General features: G+C 41.2%; 2 protein-coding genes and 1 pseudogene across 3 annotated transcripts in view; 2 read left to right on the top strand and 1 right to left on the bottom strand.

Annotated features, from left to right (window-relative positions):
• NUP210L (nucleoporin 210 like) overlaps positions 1-23561 on the top strand; it is an 81478-nt gene extending 57917 nt beyond the window's left edge. Inside the window, exons 25-40 of the mRNA XM_032605013.1 lie at positions 250-429; positions 830-910; positions 999-1130; positions 4054-4212; positions 5407-5498; positions 6665-6839; positions 7726-7901; positions 8590-8807; positions 10460-10599; positions 13883-14009; positions 16579-16728; positions 18418-18668; positions 19186-19390; positions 22394-22495; positions 23000-23074; positions 23172-23561. Of these exons, the coding sequence (XP_032460904.1) occupies positions 250-429; positions 830-910; positions 999-1130; positions 4054-4212; positions 5407-5498; positions 6665-6839; positions 7726-7901; positions 8590-8807; positions 10460-10599; positions 13883-14009; positions 16579-16728; positions 18418-18668; positions 19186-19390; positions 22394-22495; positions 23000-23074; positions 23172-23272 (2364 nt within the window). The 3' untranslated portion in view covers positions 23273-23561. The remainder of the gene's footprint in view (positions 1-249; positions 430-829; positions 911-998; positions 1131-4053; positions 4213-5406; positions 5499-6664; positions 6840-7725; positions 7902-8589; positions 8808-10459; positions 10600-13882; positions 14010-16578; positions 16729-18417; positions 18669-19185; positions 19391-22393; positions 22496-22999; positions 23075-23171) is intronic.
• On the top strand, positions 1539-2132 carry LOC116759056 (annotated as a pseudogene).
• Positions 21882-25319, bottom strand: RPS27 (ribosomal protein S27). Of its 2 annotated transcripts, XR_004345768.1 has the most exons (5): positions 25229-25267; positions 24830-24938; positions 24153-24263; positions 23604-23782; positions 21882-22563 (listed from the first exon to the last, which is right to left on the bottom strand). XR_004345768.1 is itself a non-coding variant. In XM_032605135.1 (4 exons), the coding sequence occupies exons 1-4, from the start codon at positions 25232-25234 to the stop codon at positions 23754-23756; spliced, it is 255 nt and encodes an 84-aa protein (XP_032461026.1). In that variant the 5' UTR covers positions 25235-25319; the 3' UTR covers positions 23695-23753. The 2 variants fall into 2 exon arrangements, 1 of the variants encoding a protein (XP_032461026.1); XM_032605135.1 differs by lacking the exon at positions 21882-22563 and having other exon boundaries at positions 23695-23782; positions 25229-25319.
• Between the last annotated feature and the right edge of the window lie 1124 nt (positions 25320-26443).

Below are 26443 nucleotides of genomic sequence, written 5' to 3'. Positions count from 1 at the left end.
TACAAAAGGATTTGATAAAGAAGAAAATTAGTATTTTCTTTGTTCTATGAGAAACGTGGTATGAACTACTTCTTGGAATCCCATGGATCATTTATAGCACTTCCATCTCGTGCATTTGAGGTGATGTGGCATATGCTGGTTGGAAAGTGGGGGAAGATGAAAAAGTCGAGTTACTTGGACAAAAGGTTGGGAAAGGAGATGTGACTTCTCCCCAAGGTCCAGGCATTCACTGGTGTGTTTACATTCCAGGTAATGTCTGAAGGTGGCCCTCAGCCTCAATCTATCATTCACTTCTCCATCAGTAATCAGACCGTGGCTGTTGTTAATAGGAGGGGCCAAGTTACAGGGAAGGTAGTTGGCAGAGCTGTGGTCCATGGCACCATCCAGACAGTAAATGAAGATACTGGAAAAGTCATTGTGTTTTCCCAGGTATTGGTTCTTTGTTCTGCTCTGTTTCTACTCCTCCATCTGGGAATCACTGGGAGGTAGAGGAAGAAATAGTGATGGGGAGGGTGTCAACAGCCCAGGGAAGTCTTTTCAGTCCCCTCATTTGGTATTCTCTTAACCAGGCATGGGAAATATGTAATCTTCAGTGAAAAACCCACAGAGTACTTGGCATTGTTATAAGACATAGTCCCTATACTTAAGGAATTGTTTCAAGAACAAATACAAAACAAACAAAAACAAACAAACAAAAAACCTATATCTATGGCATGTTTGTTGTTGTTGTTGAATGCCCCAAACAACAACAAACTAACTAGTTATCATAAGCATCCACCCCACAGACACTCTCTCTTAGCCTAAGCTTGCTCTCCACCCTGTTGAGCAGGATGAAGTACAGATTGAAGTTGTGCAGCTAAGGGCTGTTAGGATCCTTGCAGCTGCAACTCGACTCATCACAGCTACTGAGGTCAGTAGGATGGCTCTGTTCCAGGTTCATTACTTTGATAATGCCAGCTGGACAGGATGTATAGCACAAAACCACTCTTCATTTTCAGATGCCAGTTTATGTCATGGGAGTGACCAGTACCCAGACCCCTTTCTCCTTCAGCAATGCCAACCCTGGGCTCACATTCCACTGGTCCATGAGCAAAAGGGACGTATTGGATCTAGTGCCCAGGCATTCAGAGGTATAAACTTACCTGTTTATTATATTACCTTAGGGATCTTGATACTAAATTTATTTTATTTCATCATAAGTTTTAGACTAACTCACTTCTAAACTACACAATATTATTACTTACTCTTTTTCCAATTGTTCTGTGAATGCTGGAAACCTGAAAATCATATGAAGAATCCAAATTTGAGTATTCAGATAATACTATATGATGTTTAACATACTTTGCTAGAAAGAGCTCTCAACAAAGCAATGCTTCCTTTGATGTATTTGTTGTTGTATAATGTTGTATTTGTGAGCAGATACTGTGTTACATGAATAACACATTGTGAATATAAAGTATTTGTACATAAAGTTTAAATATATAATCTTTCAACATGTTCAGACACAATTATATTAATAATCATGTTTGTAGTGCATGATGGGCAGTTGACATTAAGAAAGGTGGTTGCAGGCTTCCCTGGTGGCGCAGTGGTTGAGAGTCCGCCTGCTGATGCAGGGGACACGGGTTCGTGCCCTGGTCTGGAAGATCCCACATGCCGCGGAGTGGCTGGGCCCGTGAGCCACGGCCGCTGAGCCTGCGCGTCCAGAGCCTGTGCTCCGCTACGGGAGAGGCCACAACAGTGAGAGGCCCGCATACCGCAAAAAAAAAAAAAAAAAAAAAGAAAGGTGGTTGCTGAGCACACTCCTGGGCCCACACTACTAGGAGCTGGGGAAGAACTGGAATCCTACCTTGAGCATGAAGGGTGCCATGGGTGTCATAGGGCTGTTGTGGGCCACCAACTGGCAGCTGATTCTGGACCTTATATCAATGGCAAATTTAAGGACAATTAATTAAACTCCTCCACGGTTCCCTTTGGTGGTACCGGCTCCTCCCAATTCACCTGCTGCATCTGGAATGGCCAAAGCCCTCAGGATGGCTATTGAGGAAATCCACACTGCAACATGAGTCTTTATGTTTTTTAAAATAGCTTTGATGTTTTAATACATATAGCACTAAACCTTACTCTGAAACCTGAAAAAGAAAAAAAAAAAAAAAAAAGAGGTGGATGCTACAAACTTTACCTACTTCACAACGTTGTTACCTGATCATCAGTTTAATGGAAACCACCCAAGATGGTCCAGGATCAGTGGCAGCCACTTAGGTCTGAGCTTTACCTTAGGAAGAAGGAACCTGGGGCCAAGGTACCCAGTAGGTCACAACTCAGTGCCCACAAAAACAAAGAATTAGAACTTGAGAGAGATCAGAGTGGTTACAGAAGCTAGAATTAGGTCATTTCTGGAGCCAGCCAAAAAGAAAAGTCTGGAAAAAATTTTAAATTTCCAATTTTCTTAAAATATCCTAGATCTGTAATCTAGGGAAACTCTAGTGGTTGAGTCTTCTAGGGAAACTCTAGTGGTTGAGTCTTCTATCTGTCATGGACTGCACAGAGCCTGGTTATACTTGGAACTGAGGAGAGATAGAACTGTACTTAGTTTGGTAGAGTTCTGCAGAAGGATCTGGCTTTTTTTCTTGAATAGCAAATAGGAATTGTGTGAAAGGAGGGGATGGCCTAGGTCTTAGCATCTATTCTACTTCTCCCTTCCTCTAATATTCTTATCTAAATAATCACTCTAACGGAAGAAATGATTGAGAGCCATACAAAGATTTTCTTCCCCTGCCTTCGACCTCAATAGAAAGGTCTCTAATGCCCTACAAGGTAGACTTCCTGCACTGTGGTGTCACCATTTAGAAATTCACTTGGATTAAACAATTATAAACCACTCATTCTTTAGCATAAGACTTTCTTCCAGACAACTGATTGAAATCTGCACAAAGGAGATGGGAATTTTTATGTAGGGCAGGAGGGAAAGGTGAGTTTGGAACTTGGAACTCTGTATGAGTCAAGAGAGTGAAGGAAGGTCTTGAGTGCTCCAGACAGCAAAAATGCAGAGGAGATAGAACGTGAAATGAGTGCCAAAAAGGTAGGCAAGTGCCTACTTCAATATTTGCCTTAGGGGACTTCCCTGGTGGTGCAGTGCTTAAGACTCCGCGCTCCCAATGCAGGGGGCCTGGGTTTGATCCCTGGTCCAGTAACTAGATCCCACATGCATGCCACAACTAAGAGTTCGCATGCCATAACTAAGGAACTGGCAAGCCGCAACTAAGGAGCCCGCCTGCCACAACTAAGACCTGATAAACAAATAAATAATTAAATAACATTTGCCTTGGTGTTGGCCCTCCCTTCCCTCTTACCAGAAATCTGTGAAGGCCTAATCCTTATCCAATCTAGACTAGAATGGTGAGTGAAGCAAGTGAGGAAATGGTCAGCTAGTTTAACACAATCCTAAAACAACAGCTTCCCTTTCTTGTCCTCTTCCTTCCTTGCTACCACTCTGAACTCCAGGAGTAGATTACCTCACTTCTCTCATCTCAAGTTCTACTGTTTCAACCTATTGAGGATACCCCTTCCTTCATTTCCATTCTTCTCCTATCAATGAATTGACTTCTTGCAAGATAAGAATTCTTGCATAGGAGTCTTTCCAGAATTAGTTGAGCACTGAACACAGAAGTTTACTTTAGGGGTGACTATGTTTCTGGGAATAAAACAAATATGAAAATAAATCCTGGGGGAATTCTCTGGTCATCTAGTGGTTAGGACTTGGCACTTTCACTGCAGGGGCTCGGGTTCAATCCCTGGTTGGGGAACTAAGATCCCACAAGCCTCAAGGTGCAGAGAAAGGAAGGAAGGAAGAGAAAGAAAGAAGGGAGGGAGGAAGGAGGGAGGGAAGGAAAGGAGGAAGGAGGGGAGGGGAGGGAAGGGAAGGGAAGGGAAGGGAAGGGGAGGGAAGATAAGCCTGGAACTCTAATTTTTCTAGATAGCTATTTTCAACAAAGAGGGAAGGGCACAGTGTTTATTCATGAATATTTCTTAATCCATCCCTTTACGGTCTAGGTTTTTCTACAACTCCCAGTAGAGAATAACTTTGCCATGGTTGTCCACACAAAAGCAGCTGGTCGGACCAGTATCAAAGTCACTGTCCACTGTATGAACAGTTCCTCTGGGCAGTTTGAGGGGAATTTGTTGGAACTGTCTGATGAAGTTCAGATCCTGGTAAGGTCCCAAAGCTAAATCTTGTTTCTGTATATCAAGGAGAAGAAAGTTATATTCTCTTACCATCCATGAAGAGCTTAGTCTGTATAGAGAGAGAAATTGCTAAAGGGATCTCTGGAATAGGCTTATGGTTTCTAGATCTTTGTTATTCCTGCTAATTGCTTCTATGAGCACTGACATTAGAAACTACAGCACATGCACTCCCCTCAACTCCCAACACAGTGAATACAGTATATGAACACATAATAACTAAAGAGGAATTAATTTCTGATTGGTTCTGCCTAACACAGATATTATGATACAGTCCACTTAGCTATACTTACAGGTAGAATGAAATCCTATCCTAACTTCTGGTAAGGTATGAGAGTACAAATAGTTTCTCCAGATGTTCTCAAGCTGAAAGCTACATGGCCCTATTGTTTTTAGAACTCAAAGAAAAACTATTTTTTGTGTGGGGCAAATAAGTTTCTCTACCTATAAATTTGGGACTAATTTTTTTTTCTTTTTCTTTTTTTCCTTTACTTTGGCTTTGGTTCCCTGATTCAGTGAGGGGTAGAGGAAAAAGCACTTTACCAGGAGGCAGAAGACCAGAATAGTGCCCTTGCTAATTAAATACTACAGGTTCTTCATTCTCAAATCTCTTTTCAGGTTATTAGAACTAAAATTAGAAATTTCAATGGGACTTCCCTGGTGGCGCAGTGGTTAAGAATCCGCCCACCAATGCAGGGGCACGGGTTCGAGCCCTGGTCAGGGAGGATCCCACATGCCGCGGAGCAGCTGAGCCCGTGCGCCACAACTGCTGAGCCTGCGCTCTAGAGCCCGCGAGCCACAAGTAGAGAAAGCCTGCACACAGCAACAAAGACCCAACACAGCCAAATATAAATAAAATTAATTTATTTTAAAAAAATTAGAAATTTCAAAATTATTTCATACCTAATATCTAAGTAATATAGGGGATGTGGTAAGTGTAAACTATGCCCAGTCCCTTGTAGTCAGAAGCAGGGCTAATATTAGGTTATATATTCTACACTACCTAAATAAGTTTTAAATGCCTGGCTCATTTTGGAAAGCATAACTGTGGGACATTGGGCTAAATTGAAGTTGGGCAGACTTGATTTGTAGTTGTCCATTTGTGAGTAAAGGTCATCATTTGTCTTTTCCGGAAATGAGGAAAACATCATTTTCTCATTCTAGGTGTTTGAAAAACTCCAACTTTTCTACCCAGAGTGCCAACCTGAACAAATTCTGATGCCCATGAATTCTCAGCTCAAACTCCATACCAACAGGTAAGGAGAATGGAGAAGAAGACAGGCCAGGATCTAACTTTACCCTCAGAGAAACACTGCACATGGAAAAAAACATTGCCTTCTAAGGTAATTTTTCTAACCCACAAATAATTTTTTTTAGTTGAAGTGAAATTCATATAACATAAAATTAAATTGTACAATTCACTGGCGTTTAGTACATACACAGTATTATACAACCATCACCTCTAATTCCAAAACATTTTCATTACCACCAAAGGAGGCCCATACCCATTAAGCAGTCTCTCACCATTTTCCCCTTCTCTCAGTCCCTAGCAATCAACTAATCAGCTGTCTCTGTGAATTTAAATATTGTGTATTTCACGTAAATGAAATCATACAATAAGTGACCTTTTCTGTCGGCTTCTTGCAGTTAACATGTTTTCGAGGTTCATCCACATTGTAGCATGTATTGGTACTTCATTCCTTTCCATGACTGAATGATATTCCATTGTATGAATGTAACACATTGTTTACCCAGTCATCTGTTGGTGGACTTTGGTTTGTTTTCCCCTTTTAGCTATTGTGGACTTTGGTTTGTTTTCCCCTTTTAGCTATTGTGGATAGTGCTGCTACGAACATTCACGTACAAGTATTGGTTTGAATACAGTTGGCCCTTGGTATCCACCAGGAATTGGTTCCAGGACTTGCACTCCCACCAAAATCTGCAGACGCAAAAATCCATTCTATAAAAATGGTGTAATATTTGCATATATGCACATCCTCCTGTATACTTTAAACTATTTCTAAATTACTTATACCTAATACAATGTAAATGTTATGTAAATAACTGCCAGTCCAAGGCAAGTTCAAATTTTGCTTTTTGGAACTTTTTGAAATTTTCAGCCTGTGCTTGGTTGAATCTGCAGATGCAAAACCGATGGATATGAAAAGCTGACTGTACCTGTTTTCAATTCTTTTAACCAAATAATTTTTTAATGATAAATATGTAATAGTATTTGATTTTTAACGAGATAAGCATAATCCAAAGGCTGACTTTTACCTGAGGAAAAAATAACTACACAACATGGAGAATGGCAAGCAGTTTTCTCAGAGTACAGCTAACAGTAATCCTGGCAATCTCTACTCCTTTCTTTCTTGTCAAACAGAGCCCCCAAGAGATGCCATTTGCTCCGTTTATTCCCTAGGGTAGGGGCCGCCTTTGTGAGTTCCCGTGTTCTCAAGTGTTTCCCTAATTCATCTGTCATTGAGGAGGACGGTGAAGGGCTCCTGAAAGCTGGTTCCATTGCAGGTACTGCTGTGTTGGAAGTCACTTCTATAGAACCTTTTGGAGTCAACCAAACAACTGTAACTGGGGTTCAGGTGAGTTCAGGGACTTACTCAAAAAAATAAAAGGAACGCCATGGCCTTAAGAGGCAGATTTCCTTTTTTAAGAACTAGAAACTTCTCTGGAAGTCAGAAATGAACTGTAAGATAAGAGGACAATCTTGACATGAACCATCAAATTAAAGTGGACTTTACAGTCCTTGTTATAAAAGAGATTAGCCTCAAATTGGTATGAATGTCTTCTGAGCAGATTTGGCAAAAGGGTTGGTGTGGGAGAAGCGTAGAACCATTGCTATCAAAATTAGGCTTTGTTTTTAGAATTTTTTTTTTAATTAGAAGAGATCTTAGAGGTAAGTTAGTCTAAAACAAACAAAAAAGTGTTTTGTGCGTTAAAAATCTAGTATATTCCAGCTTCTGTGTTGCTCCTTTTACGTATATTATCTTTTTTAACTACCACAAAAACCCTATGAGATAGGCATTATTAGCCCTATTAAACTGATGATAAATATGAAACCTAGAATGGTTAGATGAAGATATGAAATAATAAAGCTAGGATTCAAACCTGGACTTCCCTTACTGTATCACAGTTTATCTCTTGCAGTGTGAAAACAAAACTTACAGTATTCTTGATAAATGATCAATTATTTAACAATAAATATTGACACTTGGCACAAAATAGAAGAAATGCAGTCCTTTCCTCAAAAAGCTCCAGCTTCTTTTCACATTTCCACTGTTTTAGTAATTAAAAAGCCATTTCCTGTACTGTCATATTTCTTTTTCATTCTGTCATCTGAAATCAAGAGCTAACTATTTCCTACAAAAGAGGAACACCATTTTTATCATTGATTATAAGTCTCAGAATATGGTCTCAGCTCCTCTCCAACGCATCCTTCTCTGTACTAGTAGGTTTTGTCTCCCACAGGTAGCACCAGTGACATACCTGCGAATGAGCAGCCACCCCAAGCTATACACAGCTAAAGGAAGGACCCTATCAGCCTTTCCCCTGGGCATGTCTCTCACCTTCATTGTTCAGTTTTACAATAGCGTTGGAGAGAAATTCCACACACACAATACCCAGCTTTATCTGGCTTTGAACAGGTATGGAAGGCAAAGGAATGGTGTTGACATTGTGGTAAACATCTTATTGATTAACCTGGTATTATCTAAAAGCTCCAGTAAATTCCTCTCATATTCTGCAGTTGGAATCTGATCTTTCTTTCTTTCATTAAGATGGGAAAAAAACAGAATTAGTTGTTCAATGAAGAAAAACTTCAGTATGTTGTGAATTTGACAAGTCCTAGTTCATACAAAGCTCCTGTAGGGAGCCAATTGGAGTATTATCAAAAAGCCATACTAAAAAAAAAAAAAAAAAAAAAAAAAGGCATACTGAAAAAACAATTTTTTTTAATTAAAAAAAAAAGCCTAGGGACTTCCCTGGTGGTCCAGTTAAGACACTGTGCTCCCAATGCAGGGGGCCCAGGTTCGATCCCTGGTCAGGGAACTAGATCCCACATGCCACAGCAAAGATCCCACTGCTGCAACTAAGACCGGGCACAGCCAAGTAAATAAATTAATTAATAATGATTTTAAAAAAGCCTAGCTGGGCACTATATATATAAATGTAATAGACCTGATCCCTAGCCCTAGTTGCTTACTCTCCATTGTAGAACTCCATCTGAACTTTTGAGCTATTGAATATAAAATGTTGTGATAGGGTCTGCCTCCAGAACTGTTTCCTAACTATTGACTCTTTTCAGAGATTTCTACCTTTCATGTCTGCTTTCAGAGATGACCTGCTGCTTATTGGACCAGGGAATAGGAACTATACTTACATGGCTCAGGCTGTGAACAGAGGGGTGACACTTGTGAGGCTCTGGGACCAGAGACATCCCGGCATGGCAGATTATATTCCTGTTTCTGTAGAGCACGCCATCGAGCCAGACACCAAGCTTACCTTTGTCGGAGATGTCATCTGCTTCAGTACTCACCTCCTCAACCAGAATGGTTTGGATACCTTCCCTGTCTCAACCTCACAACTGACAGGATTAGAAAGCAACTCATCCCTTAGATGATTTTTTTTTTTTCCAAATTATCTAAAATCTAAGGGGCTCTTTGAGAAAGAAAATACTTTTGTGTGTTTTATTTTTCATGTTAACTGATAATTCTCAGTTTAGTGCCCATTTCTCTCCATAGCCAGCCAATTAGAGGTCAGCCAGTAATATTTACCAAGTGTCTACTGAATATATAAGGCAGTGTAGAGTACTGTGCCTTCTCCTCCATTCCCGGCTTCTGAAGGAGGGTAACTGCTAAGTTGAACATCACGAAAGGATGAAATAAAAGGAAAGGGCAATAAGGCTTTAGTTCTAAGAACCAATTGTGTGTACACTGTTTTGTGAGGCACATCTGAAGGCCTAACTTCTACATATACCATCACTGTAAGAAGGTTTGGCCTTGTACCGGGCTACACCATACTCTTGATCAGCAAAGCATTTCTGTTCTAAGAAGTACTACTGAGTTACAGAAAATCAGTCTTGGGTTAGGAAATGTGTGTTGTATCTTTAGGCTTCCAGGTAGCATATCCCAAAATGGTATATACTGACTGGGTATATGCAACCAAATAATCCATCCAAGTAAGGCTGGCTGGGGTGTTATGTGGCTTGGGCTTTGCGTCCTCTTTGGGGAACTATAGATACATATGTTTGGGTAAAGTGATGTAATACTGGACATTAACTGTATATTTTGGACTTGATACAAAGCAAACTCTATTCAGCCTAGGTCAAATCCTCCAATCCTGTAACAGTTGACTTGTAAGCAACCACTACTTACTAACATGTAATCCATGGCCAGTAAGCTAACTGTGCTTACAATACCATGATTGTTAATCTTTTGTCAGTGAAGCAGAGGCTTTTTTTACTCCCTTTTCCTAGGTTCTGTCAGGACTGTCCCTCTGTCTTCCATTCTGGAATTTTTTGGGCATCTCAAATCCATACCACTTTGGATGAGGAAGCAGAAAGGGCCATATGCCAGGATCAGTAATCTAATCTAATATTTGACATTCCTCTGCTACTTGGGACTTAAACCTAAGTAAACGGATCCTCTCTTCTGCCAGTTGACACTTGCTTGCAGTCTTCCTGCTATCAATCAGTAGGTCAAAGCAGATTCATCCTTAGCAGGGTCTATACAGAGTTTAATCAGAGTGTTATTCCTATGTGTAAAAAGCATTTTTCTTTTTCCTAAGGAGAACAGTTACATTCTCCAACTAAGTAGCTTCTTTTGTGATTGTGAAGGTCAGCAGTTCCTGTTTTATTTTGCTGGCATGACATACGAAGGGGAACCCGACATTAAGAAAACAACGTTAGGGACTTCCCTGGCGGTCCAGTGGTTAAGACCCTGCGCTTCCAATGCAGGGGGCCTGGGGGCCTGGGCTCTATCCCTGGTCGGGGAATTAAGATCCCATGTGCCACATGACGTGGCCAAAAAAAAATTTTATTTTAAAGAAAAAAAACAAAGTTACCCTCAAAGCTGGGTGTTCCTCCTGGGAAGGGATATATGTATGCTTGAATGGTCTACTGACTTGGATTCTGAGTAAGGTTAGAGTGACCAATTTATATCATATCAAAGTTTGCAGCCAAGTGCTTTCTCTTGTTTTTTCCTAGGTGAACCCGGGATGTGGATGATTTCCGCTAATGACAATATTCTACAAACAGACATTGTCACTGGGGTAGGAGTGGCCAGGAGTCCAGGAATAGCAACAATTTTTCATGACATTCCAGGACTAGTGAAAACATATCGAGAGGTAAACCTAATGTTATGAGTTGAAGGGTTCATGGGAGTTCCCTGGTGGCTTAGTGGTTAGGATTCCAGGCTTTCACAGCCGTGGCCTGGATTCAACCCCTGGTCAGTGAACTAAGATCCTGCAAGCCATGTGACACAGCCAAAAAAAAAAAGAGTTGAAGAGTCTAGAGTAACTATTTCAATATATGGGAATATGCATATAGAGAGCACATCCTATGAAAAGAAATACACTCACATATCAGATATAAAGCCAGCCAACAAACTTTACTGGAACATAAAGGTAAATCGTGATTAAGGTTCTTAACCAAAAGAATGACTAGTCTGATTTATAATTTAAAATATCACCATGAGGGCTTCCCTGGTGGCGCAGTGGTTAAGAATCCTCCTGCCAATTCAGGGGACAGGGGTTCGAGCCCTGGTCCGGGAAGATCCCACATGCCACGGAACAACTAAGCCCATGCGCCACAACTACTGAAGCCTGCATGCCTAGAGCCCGTGCTCCACAACAAAGAGAAGCCACCACAATGAGAAGCCCGCGCACCATAATGAAGAGGAACCCCCGCTTGCCACAACTAGAGAAAGCCCACGTGCAGCAATAAAGACCCAAAACAGCCAAAAATTAATTAATTAATTTAAACATATATATATATATATATATATATATATATATATATAACCCAGGAATCCTGGTGTCCGGGAAGCCAAGTGAAGAAGGTATTTCAAGGAGGGAGGGGGAGATCCACCACATGAAAGCTATTGATGGGTCAAATATGAAAACTGAGAAATGACTGATGGTTTTTTGCAATATGGAGGCTGGTGACTTTGAGGAGTAGCTTCAGTGGAATAAAGGGACTGGAAGTTTGACTGGAGAATTGAAAAAGAGGACTTGGAGACAGTCCTCTTCAAGGAACTGGAGTTGAGTTTGTTTTGTTGATTGTTTTTTAAAATGGGAGAAATAATGGCTTAGGAAATGATTCAGTAGAGAAGGAAAATTTGATGTAGGAGTAGGGAGAATTGCTTAAGTGATACCCTTGAGTAGGTGAGATGGGTGAACAAGTGAATAGGTAAGCTTTATAAAGCCTTTCCTATTTCCCCCTTAAATACATGTAACATCTCCTTCCTCTGTGCCCAAAGAATTTGTTTGTTCCTCTTTTCATTCCTCTTAATAGCTATTATTTTTTGAGCATCTACTATGGGCTTGGCACTCTGCATCTATTTTTTTTCATTTTTAATTTTATATACAGTACAACTACCATTTTTAATCTTCTCAACCCTGCAAAGTATTATCCCAATTTTATAAATGAGTAAATTGCCCAATAAGTGCCCACATGGTATCTGGTACCTTCTTTTATAGAGCTCTAGGTGTAACATAAATAATTACATATAGATGGCATGGTAACATAAATGATCATGTCAGAAATGCTCTTAGAATAAATACAGAAGAAAGTCACTAATTCTGCCTAGACATTAAGGCTAAATTTTCCACAAATGACATTTAAACTGAATCCTGGGATTAGGAATTTGGCAGAAAAGAAAGGGAGAAGGCATATATGTACAAAGGCAAATTAAAAGTATATGTTGTGTTTGAAGACCAATGAATAAATCAGGGTGGCTTCAGCGTAAGTTTTAAGGGTAGAGAGGGAAAAATTGGATAACATTCAGAGAACTTGTATCATGAGCAGATAAGAGGGTTGAGGAGAAAGGCAGCATGAGAAGACAACTAGAAAAAGGGGCTGAGAAGGTTCTAGGTGCTAGAAAAGCAAGGAGAAAGGTGTCACAAAGGCAAGAGAGAGAATGCGCTATGATGTCAGAGGCTACAGATAAGTCAAAAGGTCATATTTCAGTTGGTGTACTTCGTAAAAATGCTCATTTAATTATTCACTAACTGGTAGACAATCACTGAGGCCTGTTATATGTCAGTGATTATGCTAGGCTCTGGAAATACAAAGATGAAAAAGACAAAACTCCTTTCCTCACTGAGCTCTTAACATAACTTGATTTAGTTACCGAGTCTAAGCTCGTACTGCTCACTGTACGACAAGCCAGTAATCAAGAGGCAAGTTGTTGCAGGGGGCAAGGAATAACGACTTTATTTGGAAAGCTAGCAAATTGAGGTGGTGGGCTTCTGCCCCAAAGAACCATGTTGCCTGAGTTAGAATTCAGGTTCCATATCCATACTAAAAGGGGAGGGGGCAAAGTCAAACACTTCCTGGTTCCCATCAGCCTCCAGCAGGGGGACGTGTTCATTTTTTCATCCCTGCAGTCGCTCACAGGTGGGCCTGGTCAAGATGTTTCCTGTGAGCTAAACAAAGGTATTTTAGCTTAATGCTCATTTCCTGGGAAGCAGGGTTCCCAGAGATGGGCCTTTATGTATAATTTAAGCTTTTAGGCAACATCCCTTTAGTGATTAACTTGTAGTAGAATACAAAAGGTTCTTCCCTATTACAGTTTTAAGGTCCATGAATATATGAAAAAATAAAAAACTATGGTAGTACTGAGGAGACTGGACAGTATACTGCATTTAAATTGAAGGAATTTGGGAGGAATCCCCTGGTGGTGCAGTGGTTAGGACTCTGCGCTTCCACTGCAGGGGGCATGGGTTTGATCCCTGGTAGGGGAACTAAGAAGTAAGATCCTGCATGCTGTGTGCAACAGCCAAAAAAAACAAAGCAGGAAAGGATACCCAAAGGAGTTAGAATCCAAAAATAAATAAATAAACCAATAAGTTGAAGGTATTTGGGGGGAAAGGGCCATCATTATCACCATCTTCTCTCAATGTAATCATTAAGCACTTGCCTTATATTCAAGGCACAATACAGGCTGTACAAAGATATATTAGGGTTCTAAGTTGAAACGTAGAATCTAATGGGAGGGGTTTTAACAAGTATAAAAATACCTACAATATAAGGCAGAACATTACAAGTATTTTGAGAGAAACAGAATACTTTGAGGTTTCAGAAAAGTTGAGATTATATGCAACTAAAGAGAGAAAAAGAAAACTTTCTAAAGGAAATTGCAACTGTCTTCAAAGACATCTAATAGGGAATCATACAAAGGGAATATATGTCAGAAGGAATAATGCACAAAGACCTCCTTTTAGAAAAAAATGTTATTTTCTTTTCAAAAGTAAACAAATTTTGTGGTTCTCAAATATGTGATCACTAGAAGGGCAATTTGCTCTTGTGTGAAACTGCTTTCAGCTAAATAAGCTATGAGGGATGGAGAAGAAGGGAACCAGATTCTCTAGGAACTTAGGTACCAATTTTCCTTTGGTTTGCTGACAGGTGGTGATCCATGCATCATCAAGATTAACACTCAGTTATGACCTTAAGACTTACCTCACCAATACCCTCAATTCAACTGTGTTCAAGCTCTTCATCACCACTGGCAGAAATGGTGTCAATCTTAAAGGTCAGCAATCTCTTTATAGTTCTGGGTCATTATTCCCACCTTTCCCATTCTCCCTCATTTGCCCCTTTGAATTAGCAATACAAGTTTTCTTTCATTTCAAAATTGATTCTACTTTTACAAAGAAATCACTGAGGGACTTTCACAGTGGTCCAGTGGTAAAGAATCTGCCTTCCAATGCAGGGGACGTGGGTTTGATCCCTGGCTGGGGAACAACTAAGCCCGTGCACCACAACTACTGAGCCCTTGCGCCTCAACAAGAGAGCCTGCATGCTGCAAACTACAGAGCCCACGCGCTCTGGAGCCCGCGTGCTCTGAGGCCCGCGCGCCACAGCTAGAGAAAAACCTGCACGCCATAACTAGGGAGAAGCCCGTGTGCTGTAAGGAAGAGCCCGGGCGCTGCAAGGAAAGATCCCACATGCCGCAACCAAGACCTGACGCAGCCAAATGATTAAAAAAAAAAAAAATCATTGAGCGCTATGAGACCTCAGAAATTATGACTGGATTAAGGTTTTGAAATAGGCTCAACCTAGTCACTGTTGTCTTTTTAGTTATAACCCTGAGATCAGGAGGTAGCCTAGACCAAGGATTTCCAAACATGGCTGATTTTTAAGGTTATCCAAAGAAATTTTTAAAAAATAGATTCTTAGGCTCCATCCAGATTTAATAAATTTGGGATAGAGCCTAGGATACAATTTTTTTTTTTTTTTGGTTGCATTGGGTCTTTGTTGCTGCACACGGGCTTTCTCTAGTGGTGGTGAGCGGGGGCTACTCTTCATTGCAGTGCACAGGCTTCTCGTTGCAGTGGCTTCTCTTGTTGCAGAGCACAGGCTCTAGGCGCACGGGCTTCAGTAGCTGGAGCATACGGGCCCTGGAGCACACAGGCTTCAGTAGTTGTGGCACAAAGGCTTAGTTGCTCCACAGCATGTGGGATCTTCCCGGACCAGGGCTGGAACCCGTGTCCCCTGCATTGGCAGGTGGATTCTTAACCACTGCACCACCAGGGAAGTCCAAGATACAATTCTTTTAAAGCTTCCCAAGACTTGAGAATTGTTGGACTAGATGATATCTGAAATGTTATTCGCTCAGCAAATTTGCCTTGTGCTTTTCTTTTTTCATTCTGTATTGGGCCATGATTTACTGTCAAAAAAAAGGGGGAGGAAAGATAACTAAAATACAAGAAGCTTCTAATAGATTCCAAATGCTGTGTTAGGAATTTTTATATTTTTTATCTCATTTAACAATCTCATCATGTAGTAATTATCATCATTTTAAAGATGAGAATACTGGGAATTGCCTGGCAGTCCAGTGGTTAGGATTCTACGCTCTCACCATCAAGGGCCTGGGTTCAATCCCTGGTCGGGAAAAAAAAAAAGATGAGAACACTAAGTCTAAGAGCAAGTAATTTGTACAAGGTAACAACCAGTTAGTGGCAGGAGTGGTGGATATGCTCCACTCCAAAGTCCATGTACATCCTTTCATTCCTCTTTTTTTAAAGAACAAATTCCAGATTCGGGGGCAGGGGGAAGGTAAGGGGTGGGGAGAGGGTAGGGGGCGAGAAAACACAAACCAACCAGAGAAGTCCAGAATATAACAGAATATAACTGTTTATAAAACAAGATAATTTAAACTCTAATTGCCCTTTTTGTCCTTCAATTTTAAGCACTTAATATATTTTTTTTTCAGAGTAGGTATTTAATCTTAAAAATACAATCTAACTATGTATGTATAAATAAGAACACTTGATCTTTAAAATTCTCCAGGTTCTTTTACAAAGTATTAAATGTTTCTTCATAACATATTCACTCATTGTTGTCCACCTTATTGAATTTTACAAGGAGACTGTAATTCCCCCCCACCCCACCCCAGCAGAATCTTTCTAAAACCACAACTATTATGAAACCTCATGTAACAGTTCTTTTGATATTGCTGATAGTCTCCAAAAGATGAGAATGGTCCCTAGACTGCTGGCAACTGAGAAAGAGCTTTAGCAAACTAAGACTGTTAAGAAACTGTGCAGGGGAAAATCCTGTTAACAAGACATAGTTCCTATTTAATTTAAAATGCATCCATTGCAGCTGACCCAACCTTGGTGCCAGTCTGTTTCTTGCTGGCTATGTGGCTCCTGTTTAAGGCACCACTTGTAATGAACTTCTAGAGATCTTTGACTTGAATCATGCTGCAAAACAGTATGTTTTAGAAAACAAACCTTCCTAGACTTAAAAGCTACCTCCCAAGTGTAGCACTTTATTTCCAACAACTGTCCAACTTCTGTGTAATCTTATTCCCACTGATGAATTCCAAAAACCTTTGAAAGAGGACAGCAGCTATGATATTGATAATAGAAGCCCCATTATAGTCACAAACTAGCAGAAGCAAGGGTCTTACAATCCTTTCACCTTGATTGTGGTAGGACCCAACAGAGCTGTCAAGTAGGCAGCTGTAGCAAGTCAAGGAGAACTGACCCTTTGTTTTGTTTGTTTGTTTTAGTACCAAACTGCCTCTATATAATAGCCTCCCCTTTTACAAATTCCCCTTAGTGAGAGCTATTTATCTCTTTTCTGCTCATTAGGATCCTGCACCCCAAGTCAGGCCTTGGCCATTACAACAACACTTCTTCCAGAGACCCTCATGCTGTGCCATGTACAGTTCAGTAATACTTTACTAGACATTCCAGCAAGTAAAGTCTTTCATGTCCATTCAGATTTCAGCATGGAGAAAGGTGGGTTCCACCAGTTGAATCTGGTTTCCCCCTTGTTTTCATATTTGTGCAAATGTCACTTTCTTATTGGATTGCATTTCTACTTTCCAGTTTCATCTGCTATATAACTGTGGAATCTTTCTCAGTCAGCATTTTTATTCTATCCATTCAACAAACTTTTAACACGTCTATAATATACTATGCTTTTCTATTATAACTTACTACTTTCTCCTTTGTTAGCCTGTTATCTTTGTGAGGGCTTGGATTATGTCTCATTCATCTTTTATCCCCAACTAGTAGCACAGTGTTTGAATGTCGCTGAACTGAAGGATATTCCAAGCAGAACAGCATTAACAAGTGGAAAGCAGAAACAGGCATGACACTGGGAGGACTTTAAATAAATCAGTCGACTGATCTAAAATGAGACAATTCATGTCAAATGTAAATAGGTAATGCTGTATCATGTAAGAGCTTCTACTCCAAGGTCAGGCAGTTTGAATGGTATGAGTAATGAGAAACCACTGATGGAAGGTTCATTCAGCAAACCGTTGAGCACCAAACAGAATGCCTGGTACCAGGACAGGCCCTGGAGGTACAGCGGAGTAAGACAAGGCTTTTAACTCTTACTAGAATTGCACAGGGCGATTAGTTATAGAATAAAGATATACATGGGATCCTAGGACGCCAGAAAGAAAGGAGTATCTACATCAAACCTGGCAGTTAGTGTGAGGTTTTACAGAGGAAATAACCTTTAGAAGGATGACTAGAACTGAGGTAGATGTGAAGAGAACAGGACATTCCAGGCAACACACAGCCCTGGAAAAGTTTTCAAAAATAAGTTTAAAGTATACAATGGCAGGGCTTCCCTGGTGGCGCAGTGGTTGAGAGTCTGCCTGCTGATGCAGGGGACACGGGTTTGTGCCCCGGTCCGGGAAGATCCCACATGCCGTGGAGCAGCTGGGCCCGTGAGCCATGGCCGCTGAGCCTGCGCGTCCGGAGCCTGTGCTCTGCAACGGGAGAGGCCACAACAGTGAGAGGCCCGCGTACCGCAAAACAAAAAAAAAAAGTATACAGTGGCAGTACCCAGAATGGATAAGAAAGAATGAGAGGCAAGGAGACTAGTAAATGCAATTTACATTGCAATAATCCAAGCATGAATTGATGAGTGTCTAGACCAGACTAACAGAGAAATACTAACAGAGGGGCCAGATGTGAGACATTTCAAAGGACGAGTTAGCAAGATCTGGATATAGGAATGAAGGAATAGATGTCAAAAGACAACTGAGGTTGAGCATGGGTAACTAGAAAAACAATACTATTGACAGAAATACAGCCATAAAGAGGTGGTTTGATAGAGAAGTGATTAAACCATGTTCAAATCTTGCCTTTCTTCCACAAAACCCTTTACTGATCCAACTCTGACTACTTCATCCTATATCACCTTAATTTCCATTTACACTATATTATTTAATACTCCCTGACATGTCAATTTACCAATAATGGTATCCTTAAGTTCAACTGTGGGTTCCCTGGGACTGTTTCATCTTTGGTAAACTCCTCCATAGTGGCCAACAGTATGCTAATAGTGAATACTCAAAACTTGAGTTCACATTCTGAATTTGCATGTAACTATTTTTCCTTCCTATCCTACTCCAGTTGGCTAAATAGAGCCTCTGAACCTTCCTGCTCAGTTTTTCCTCTTTTCTTCAGGGGTTTATGTCTGCCTAATCAAGGTTCGACCCCAGTCAGAGGAGCTACTCCAGGCCCTCAGCACGGCTGACACCTCAATCTATGGTTGGGCCTCGCTTGTCAGTGAGCGTAGCAAGAATGGAATGCAAAGAATCCTCATTCCTTTCATCCCAGCCTTTTACATCAATCAATCAGAATTGGTTCTTAGCCACAAAAAAGACATCGGGGAGCTAAGGGTACTGGGAGTGGACAGAGTTCTTGAGAAACTAGAGGTATGTTAAGGACTGAAGCAAAACAGGTCAGGGTTTTGAAAAAGAGATTTTTCATTCTCAGTCCAGGGTAAAGGAACAGTTACTGAATGACTTGATAAAATTCACCACAGGAAATTCTTAAACAAAATGAAGAAAATCTGTCCCCTTCACAATGCCAGGGGGGCCCCCAGAGTCCAAACTCTAGGTCAAGAGCCTTGTCAGTCTGGAAGATAACACAAATACTTTTATGTATGTGTGTATGTATATATATATAGATATAGATATAGATATAGATATTACACCTATGCTGGCTTGAAACAATTTTAGAATGCTAGCTTAAAACTTTTTTTGAAGGCTATATTATTCTCACAGATCGTCTTCCCTTATCCTTCAACACATCTAAGTGAGAAAAAGTGACTTGTCAGACAGCTAGCTAGAACTAAAAATCCAGATGTCTTACTGTGTATGTTTAAGATTGGAATGTATTGACACAAAACTGACTTTTCTTTGAAACATGTTCCATCTCCTTTTCTCCAAGGTCTTCCCCAGCTCCCCAGTTCTAGTGGTCTCTGGCCAAAGGCACTCTTCCCTCACACGTGGTCTGGCTATCTACCCCATAAAAGTAGTCAACTTCACTTCCCTCCAGCAGATGGCATCACCTGTTTTCATCAATATTTCCTGTGTGCTCACCAGTCAAATTGAGGCTGTGCGAGTGAGAGCTATGAAAGGCAAGTGTGGTACAGGTGAGCATTGGGGGTGCCTATTTTTAATCTAGAGGCAAAAAGAATGCATTATGATTTAGTCAATGGGAAACATTCAGCCACTTGACCAGCATTATTCAAACTAGCTGGGACATGGATCTTTATTCTCCAAGCCTACTCTATAAAATATAACCTTCAGGTAGCTTTCTTATCACTAGCTAGATGTTATACTTAAATGTTATGTCAGTTTGTCAGCTTCGTAAGTATACTACTTACCCTGTTTTAAACCTCTTGATAAATGTTTCACTTACTTCAAAAGTATTTAGCAAACCTTTGTGCATCAATGGGCAAATGGTGGTAACCCTAGAACCAAGACTTAGCTTCCCCAAATCCTGATTCTACCATTACCCAGTTTAGAAACGCTGTCAAGTTTGGGTGGGATGGGAACCATTATGGAAAGAGGTATTAGGAAAGCCAGAGAACCATCCTCCTTATATGTGTCACTCTCACTTGCCCATGCCTCAAGGGAAACAGTATTTCTCTTAATTACTGGGAGTGAATTAGGCTGAACCTTAGTACATCTAATGGGAGAAAGGTTTTTGCTTCTATAAGCACCCGATCTGTACAGGTCAATAAATATTCTAAGCATATTTATATGCATTTTAATTCTCATGATTCTAAAGAGTTTTCTAAAACTTTATAAAGATGTTTTTCCCTTTAAAGAGTTGAGAAAATTGAGGTGTTCAGGGTCCCACCAACTAGAAAGTGTTCAACTCCAATCTGTCCTTTCTGTGAAAGCATTTTTTTTTTTTGCGGTACGCGGGCCTCTCACTGTTGTGGCCTTTCCCGTTGCGGAGCACAGGCTCTGGACGCGCAGGTTCAGCGGCCATGGCTCACGGGCCCAGCTGCTCTGCGGCATGTGGGATCTTCCCAGATCGGGGCACGAACCCGTGTCCCCTGCATCGGCAGGCAGACTCTCAACCACTGCGCCACCAGGGAAGCCCTGAGAGCAGTTTTTAAATCTAGAGTTCATGGATCTCCACAAAGGTCCACAGACAGAACTCAAGGTGTCCATGCCTTGAATGGGGAAAAAAAATTGCATCTTTATTTTCAATTAACCTCTAACTGAAAGTTAGCATTTCCATTGATTATGAATATAAGCAACAAATCACAGCAGTATTATATGTGACTTTGTCACCAAGGGAAACCATAGATGTTTTCATGTTCCAACTGTCACATCTCAAAACATTTCATTTCAAAATTACAGTAGTTATCAGACCTAAAGCTACAAGTTTTTTATTAATAGAGCACACATACTACTGTATCACAAATTAGGCCTTTGAACATTTTGCTAACTGTATATTACAAATTAGGTTTTTTCCCTATTTTCATCAACTCTTGATATTAATTGGTTTCCTTTATTCCTACATTTTATGTTTTGCATTTAAAAACATTCTGAGTTGGGATCCATTGACTTTATCAGACTGCTGAAGTTGCCCATGGCAAAAAAAACAAGTTAAGAACCCCTGCACTTCTTAGAGATAAGAAGGACAAGCAGGGCTTCCCTGGTGGCGCAGTGGTTGAGAGTCCGCCTGCCGATGCAGGGAACACGGGTTCGTGCCCCAGTCCGGGAAGATCCCACATGCCCCGGAGTGGCTGGGCCCGTGAGCCATGGCTGCTGAGCCTGTGCATCTGGAGCCTGCGCCTCAGGAGCCTGTGCTCCGCCATGGGAAAGGCCACAACAGTGAGAGGCCCGCGTACCGCAAAAAAAAAAAAAAAAAAAAAAAAAAGAAGGACAAGCAGTGTAACAGTACCATCACAGTGGGTGGGAGTCTTTAGATACAAACATCCAACCTTCAGCTCATTCATACAAGTGTGTGCCTACTGTTATGTCCCAAGCATGGTCCCTACTTGCAGAAATCAGATTTAAGACAGGGCCCGGGGACTTCCCTGGTGGTCCAGTGGCTAAGACTCCACGCTTCGAATGCAGGGGGCCTCGGTTTGAACCCTGGTCAGGGAACTAGATGCCACATGCTGCAACTAAGGGTTCGCATGCCACAACTAAAAAGATCCCGCGTGCCGCAACTAAGACCCGGCACAGCCAAATACATATTTTAAAAAGACAGGGCCCAACTAAGACAGGAATTAGTTCAATGCAGCCAGAACAAAGGGGTGCTATAAATTAACGTGCCTAAGTTTTATTGGGACTCCCAACAGTGGGACCTGATCAAGGATTAATATAGTCTCGTTTCTACTAATAAGCAACCTCTAATTAGTCTTCAGAGTGAAGCAGTTTGTAAACAGTGTGAAGTTGTTACAACAGTTGTGAAACAGAGTCTGGTGAGAGGTAAGACCAGTTAAGAGCCCAGAGGTAGAGGGCCTATGTAAGGGATGCAGAATAGGAACTAGGTCCAAGGGCCTGGTGACAGTTTACCTGGGAAGGCCAGTTAAATTCAGGCAGTTTTGTGGGGCAGGGAAGAGTTCATTTCTAGACACTGAAAAGTTTGAAATAACCAAAGGCAAGTGCCAAGCATGCTTCAAACACAGAAGTCTGAAGTTTTATTGAGGACAAGTTTATAAACATATCAGAATGTACCTGAATAAAAAAGGACAAGTAGCCCCTGGATTTAAGAGGTTATTGGTGATCCAACAAAATACTTCATTCAGGTTAGAGGGATTAAAAGGAGAACTTGAATCACCATAGACTATCACAAACTTGGTGACGGAAAGCAGTCACATGGAATTAAAGTGCACAGGAAAGGTAACAGGCATTTTAAAGTGGCAAAGAATTTAAATATTCTTTTGTAAGCTGAAAAGAAATAAGACTCAAGAATTGTAATTTACTGTTTAGAGAGATAAAAAACCAAAAAAAGGTAAGAGGAGCTAAGTTCAGTTCACCTCTTTTTATCTGGTAAGAAGCAAAAGAATTTCCTAGAGGGCTGGGTTTTAACTATTTCAGCTAGATACTCTTAGGACCACACAAGTTTTTAAATGCAACATCTGTCCTGGATAACTATAATCTTCTTTTATTCTGCCAATGTGTAGATCAATGTGAAGATTCACGTGTCCTCCAGAAGCTCATGGGTTCTTACCAGATTTTCTTTACCCTCTTTGCGGTGTTGGCACCAACAGCTTTCCTCTTTCTAGGTAAGAAGTCCTTATATTCAGCACCGTGGCCTTTTGACTTGGAAACTGCCTTCATTTTATTTCACAAACTAAATGAGGATGAAAATTAGCTGTTTATCACATCTAATTTGGGACATGCAATTGAAACTGATTTAGCCTCCCTAACCCTAGTCACTAGTGGACCAAAGATCCCACCCAACTTACTAGGAAGCAATGAACTGCATGTGGCCAACAAATACCACACAGAAGTGGAAATTACTGCTAAACCTTAGATTATAGCTAGTTTTGCTCAAACACATAGCTAGAGATGATTCAAGCAACACAACACGTACTATCATCTACACGTGCATTTCCCATCTCTCAACCAGAAGTTGGAATACCTCTAAGACTCATTGAATAAAAATTTCCTGTAAGTATAATCATTTAATTTGAAGCCTTTTTTTTTATAGCAATACTTGCCCCCTTAAGGCCTTCCTCCAGTGAAAACAATTCTCTTTGGTGACATCTCCCTTACTCTTTTTCCAGCATACAATGCCTTCCTAAACAAGATACAGACAGTTCCAGTTGTTTATGTACCAACTCTAGGTGCACCACAACCAGGTAAAGAATCACCATCTTTATCACTGAAAAGCTCAGGTATCATCCTCATACACTTTTATTCACCCTTCATCTATCTCCCTTCCTCCTTTACTTCTAGGTTCTTACACATCCACACGTTCTCCCCCTCCCTTCATGAGTCCACAACCCCCACCAGCGCAGCGTCGGCTACAACATTGGCTTTGGAGTACAAGGCACTAACCTCTGCTTGGACAAGTCCCCTTAACTGCAGGGGGCTGGAAATTTCTAGCCCTAGACCAGGAGCCTAGCAGCAACCTCTGCACTCATAAGCCTCCAAACAAGCCTTCTGAGAACTGTAAATAAAGGATCCTAAGCTGTTTTGTGTTAAAGTGGTGTGCTGGATCGCGTTTTAAAGATCAACTGTCAGTTCTTAATTCTAAGAAAACATAAAAGTGAAAGCAAGTACCCCATTTATGTACCATTCCAGTTTTTAACCAAGCTCTGCAGATTTATTCAATAAGCCTACGGATAGGAATGTCCCAAATGGACTTTTTAAGTATTTGCCACTTACTTGCCCCAAGTGACTCTACAGTCCACTCTTCTGATTGCCCCTGAATACGTGAGGTAGGAACTTCCTAGCAGTAAAACAAGACAATAAACAGGACGTATCCAAAATGTGTTTATTCGGATGGTTTCCCATTCATCCTGATTCCAGGGGCTTTTAGTGCTGCTTCCGTCTGAAAGAGCACCCTGCAAGAATAAGTTCCGAAGGTTAACTGACAGCAGCCTACTTACCCTGTCCCACCCCTACAAAACAAAATGATGCCTGATACCCACAGGAAACCTACATCTGTAGTTTTCTCAACTCTTTTAGCTCCTACCTACTCACTTAAAGACAACATCAGCTTCAGTTCATATGAAGCCCCTTTTATCACCCATCCACCCCAGCCTTAGACAGAAGCACTGAGATTAGTGCTTTCTAATTATGCTTTTGGAGAAAGAGAGAAAAAAAAGACTATCAAACCCAACCCTCTTTGCAAGACAGCCTGATAATTTACATTATGCATGACCTCTCTCAAGATTCAAACCCCAAAATCACAACATTAATTAAACCATTTACCTTCTGTAAGCCTTGCTTTTCCTCCTGTAGGCTGGCAGAGGACGGTAGAGCAGCCAACACACAAAACTACTGTTTGTGCATGGCTAAAGACGGTGGTGATTTTATAGCATCCTGTGAAAAAACATCGAGTTACCCTATTTTCCTCAAACCTTTATCCATTTAAACATATGCTGTCATGTATTAACTGTAAAACAAACATGTTATGTAAATGCTTGAAATTTACTTTCCTATTCTAAATCGATTACTTGGCTCTAGGTATACATTAAAGCCAACTTAAGAGCAACCTGGACTATCTGCCCCCACCTATGATTTTTTTGTTAATGCGTTACCACCATCATCCAAAAAAACTATCCGAGAGTTAAAATATAGACAATCCTCTATTTGGTGAGGGGAGCGGCTCAGTAACTGGTCAACGTATCCACCCCCTTGTCTCCAGGTACAAGTATATAAATGACCACAGCAGAAACCCAACGTAACATTCCAGGGTTTCTCAACACAAAGAAATGTTAGGGTCTGCACATAAAGTTTTGAAGGGAGATCACTATGGATCACTGTTCCTGAAATGCAAAATTTTACCCATCTCAAACATTCAAATTTTAAGAAATCAGAACCGTTTCAAGGATACCTTTTTCCTTGGGGTCCAGTGCTTTCCCCACTACTGCAAGTTATCTCCTCACCTGGGCATTTCACATCCATGAAATAGGAATTGGGGCTCTGCACCAGGCGCTTCTTCTTGTGTTTCCTCTTCTCCTCTTCTGGAGAGGGATGAAGGAGATCCTTTGCGAGCTAAGAGAGGCAGAAATGCAAAGATTTAGAAACCATCGGCGAACACGGGATGATCGAAAACAGCCCCCACTGCCACACACCGGGGAGAGCTCGCCCCTCGCCGCCCCTGCTGTCTGCGCAGCTGGGCCGCCATCTTATCGCCTTTCCGCTCCTGTCTATGCAAAAGGCTCCATGGGCCTCTGCAAAGTGCGGAGAGCAAGTGAGAGCCCTCTGCGATCCGAAGTCAGCGTGAGGGGAGCGTGCGGACAGAAGAGCGAGATCTCCACGGAAACCTGCACCAAGGAACTCACAGGCATGTTCTCATGAGGAGGTCGTCACCGTCGGAAAGGAGCGAAAGCGGAAATTCTGCTCCTTAAATCCGCCGTCCCGCAGGAAGTGACGCCTGGGCCTTCTGCCGCCATGTTGGGAAGGTCCTTCTCTCACGGTGTGTGGGCGGCGGGGCGAGGAGGGGGCTGCCATTTTTGGAAGGTCTCTAAATGACAGAACATAGATGAGTCGCCATGTTGAGAGAGTGAGCATGTTTTCTTAAGGTCAGCGTTTGATCTCTATTAAGGGATAAATGGACAATTTTTAAATTTCACGCTGCACTTTAACAATGGGAACTGCTTAGGAAAACAGCGAGACTGAGCCATGTCTGGGACTTATTAAATTTCTTTACTATTTTTCAATTGGTTTAGTTTGCCCATTTTTAATAATTCAGAAATGTAAACATAAAAAAAGGAAGTCCTCATATTTTCCACACCTCCAGCCTATTCCTAGGGCTAACCATTGTTAAATTTTATTCTCTCCTTTCCATCTTTCCCTCTAATACTAATTACATCACTCACTTACGTAGTACTTATTTGTGCATTGTTCTGACTGCTTTTCACATGTTAATTAATCGTCACAACAACTCCATCAGGTTGATACTATTATTATCCACATTTTACAGATGGGGAAAGTGATGTCCAGAGGCATTAAACAAATTGTCCAGAGTATGCTACTAAACCGCCTTCCAAAAAGGTTGTGCCAGTTTACATTCCCACATCCTTTCCCCCACACTTTCACCAGCACCGCCTTTCCAAGATTTCTAATCTTGGCAGCATCGACACTCTTGACAGGGAATGAGAAGAAAAAATGAAGAACAAATCATGGTCTTCTACAGTAATGATCAAAGGGTTAGAATGTCCATTTGTCATAAAGGAGGGGCGAAGATGACCCAAATGGCATCTGGGGACCTGTTTAATTCCAAAGGAATGGAATAGGGCAAGGGATGTGAGTTCTAGTCAAGACTGTACTGGTAAACGTTTAACACCTGACTATACGGAAGGGGTTAAATATGCTAATTTCAATGGCGTAAATACTCCCACCGTGGCCAACTTCATACTATCAATGTGATATCATTAAACACGGATTTGGAAAGAGATAAGCACAATCTGTTCTCATGAGCCACTAAGGATTGGTTCCAGCACACTACTGATGGGTGAGAAAAAGCTCTGAGGAAGTGACATTTAAGCTGAAATCTG

Source organism: Phocoena sinus, chromosome 1 (genome assembly GCF_008692025.1).
Source record: "Phocoena sinus isolate mPhoSin1 chromosome 1, mPhoSin1.pri, whole genome shotgun sequence".
Classification (NCBI taxonomy): Eukaryota; Metazoa; Chordata; class Mammalia; order Artiodactyla; family Phocoenidae; genus Phocoena; species Phocoena sinus.
The sequence above is the reverse complement of the archived record's forward strand: the minus strand, read 5'-3'. Positions and strand labels throughout refer to the sequence as shown.

Coding starts and splice junctions, on each gene's coding strand:
- RPS27 (XM_032605135.1), bottom strand. Junction 24,264..24,829: donor CATGGATGTGAAATGCCCAG/GTGAGGAGATAA, acceptor GTTTTTTCACAG/GATGCTATAAAATCACCACC. Junction 23,783..24,152: donor AAAAGCAAGGCTTACAGAAG/GTAAATGGTTTA, acceptor TTATTCTTGCAG/GGTGCTCTTTCAGACGGAAG.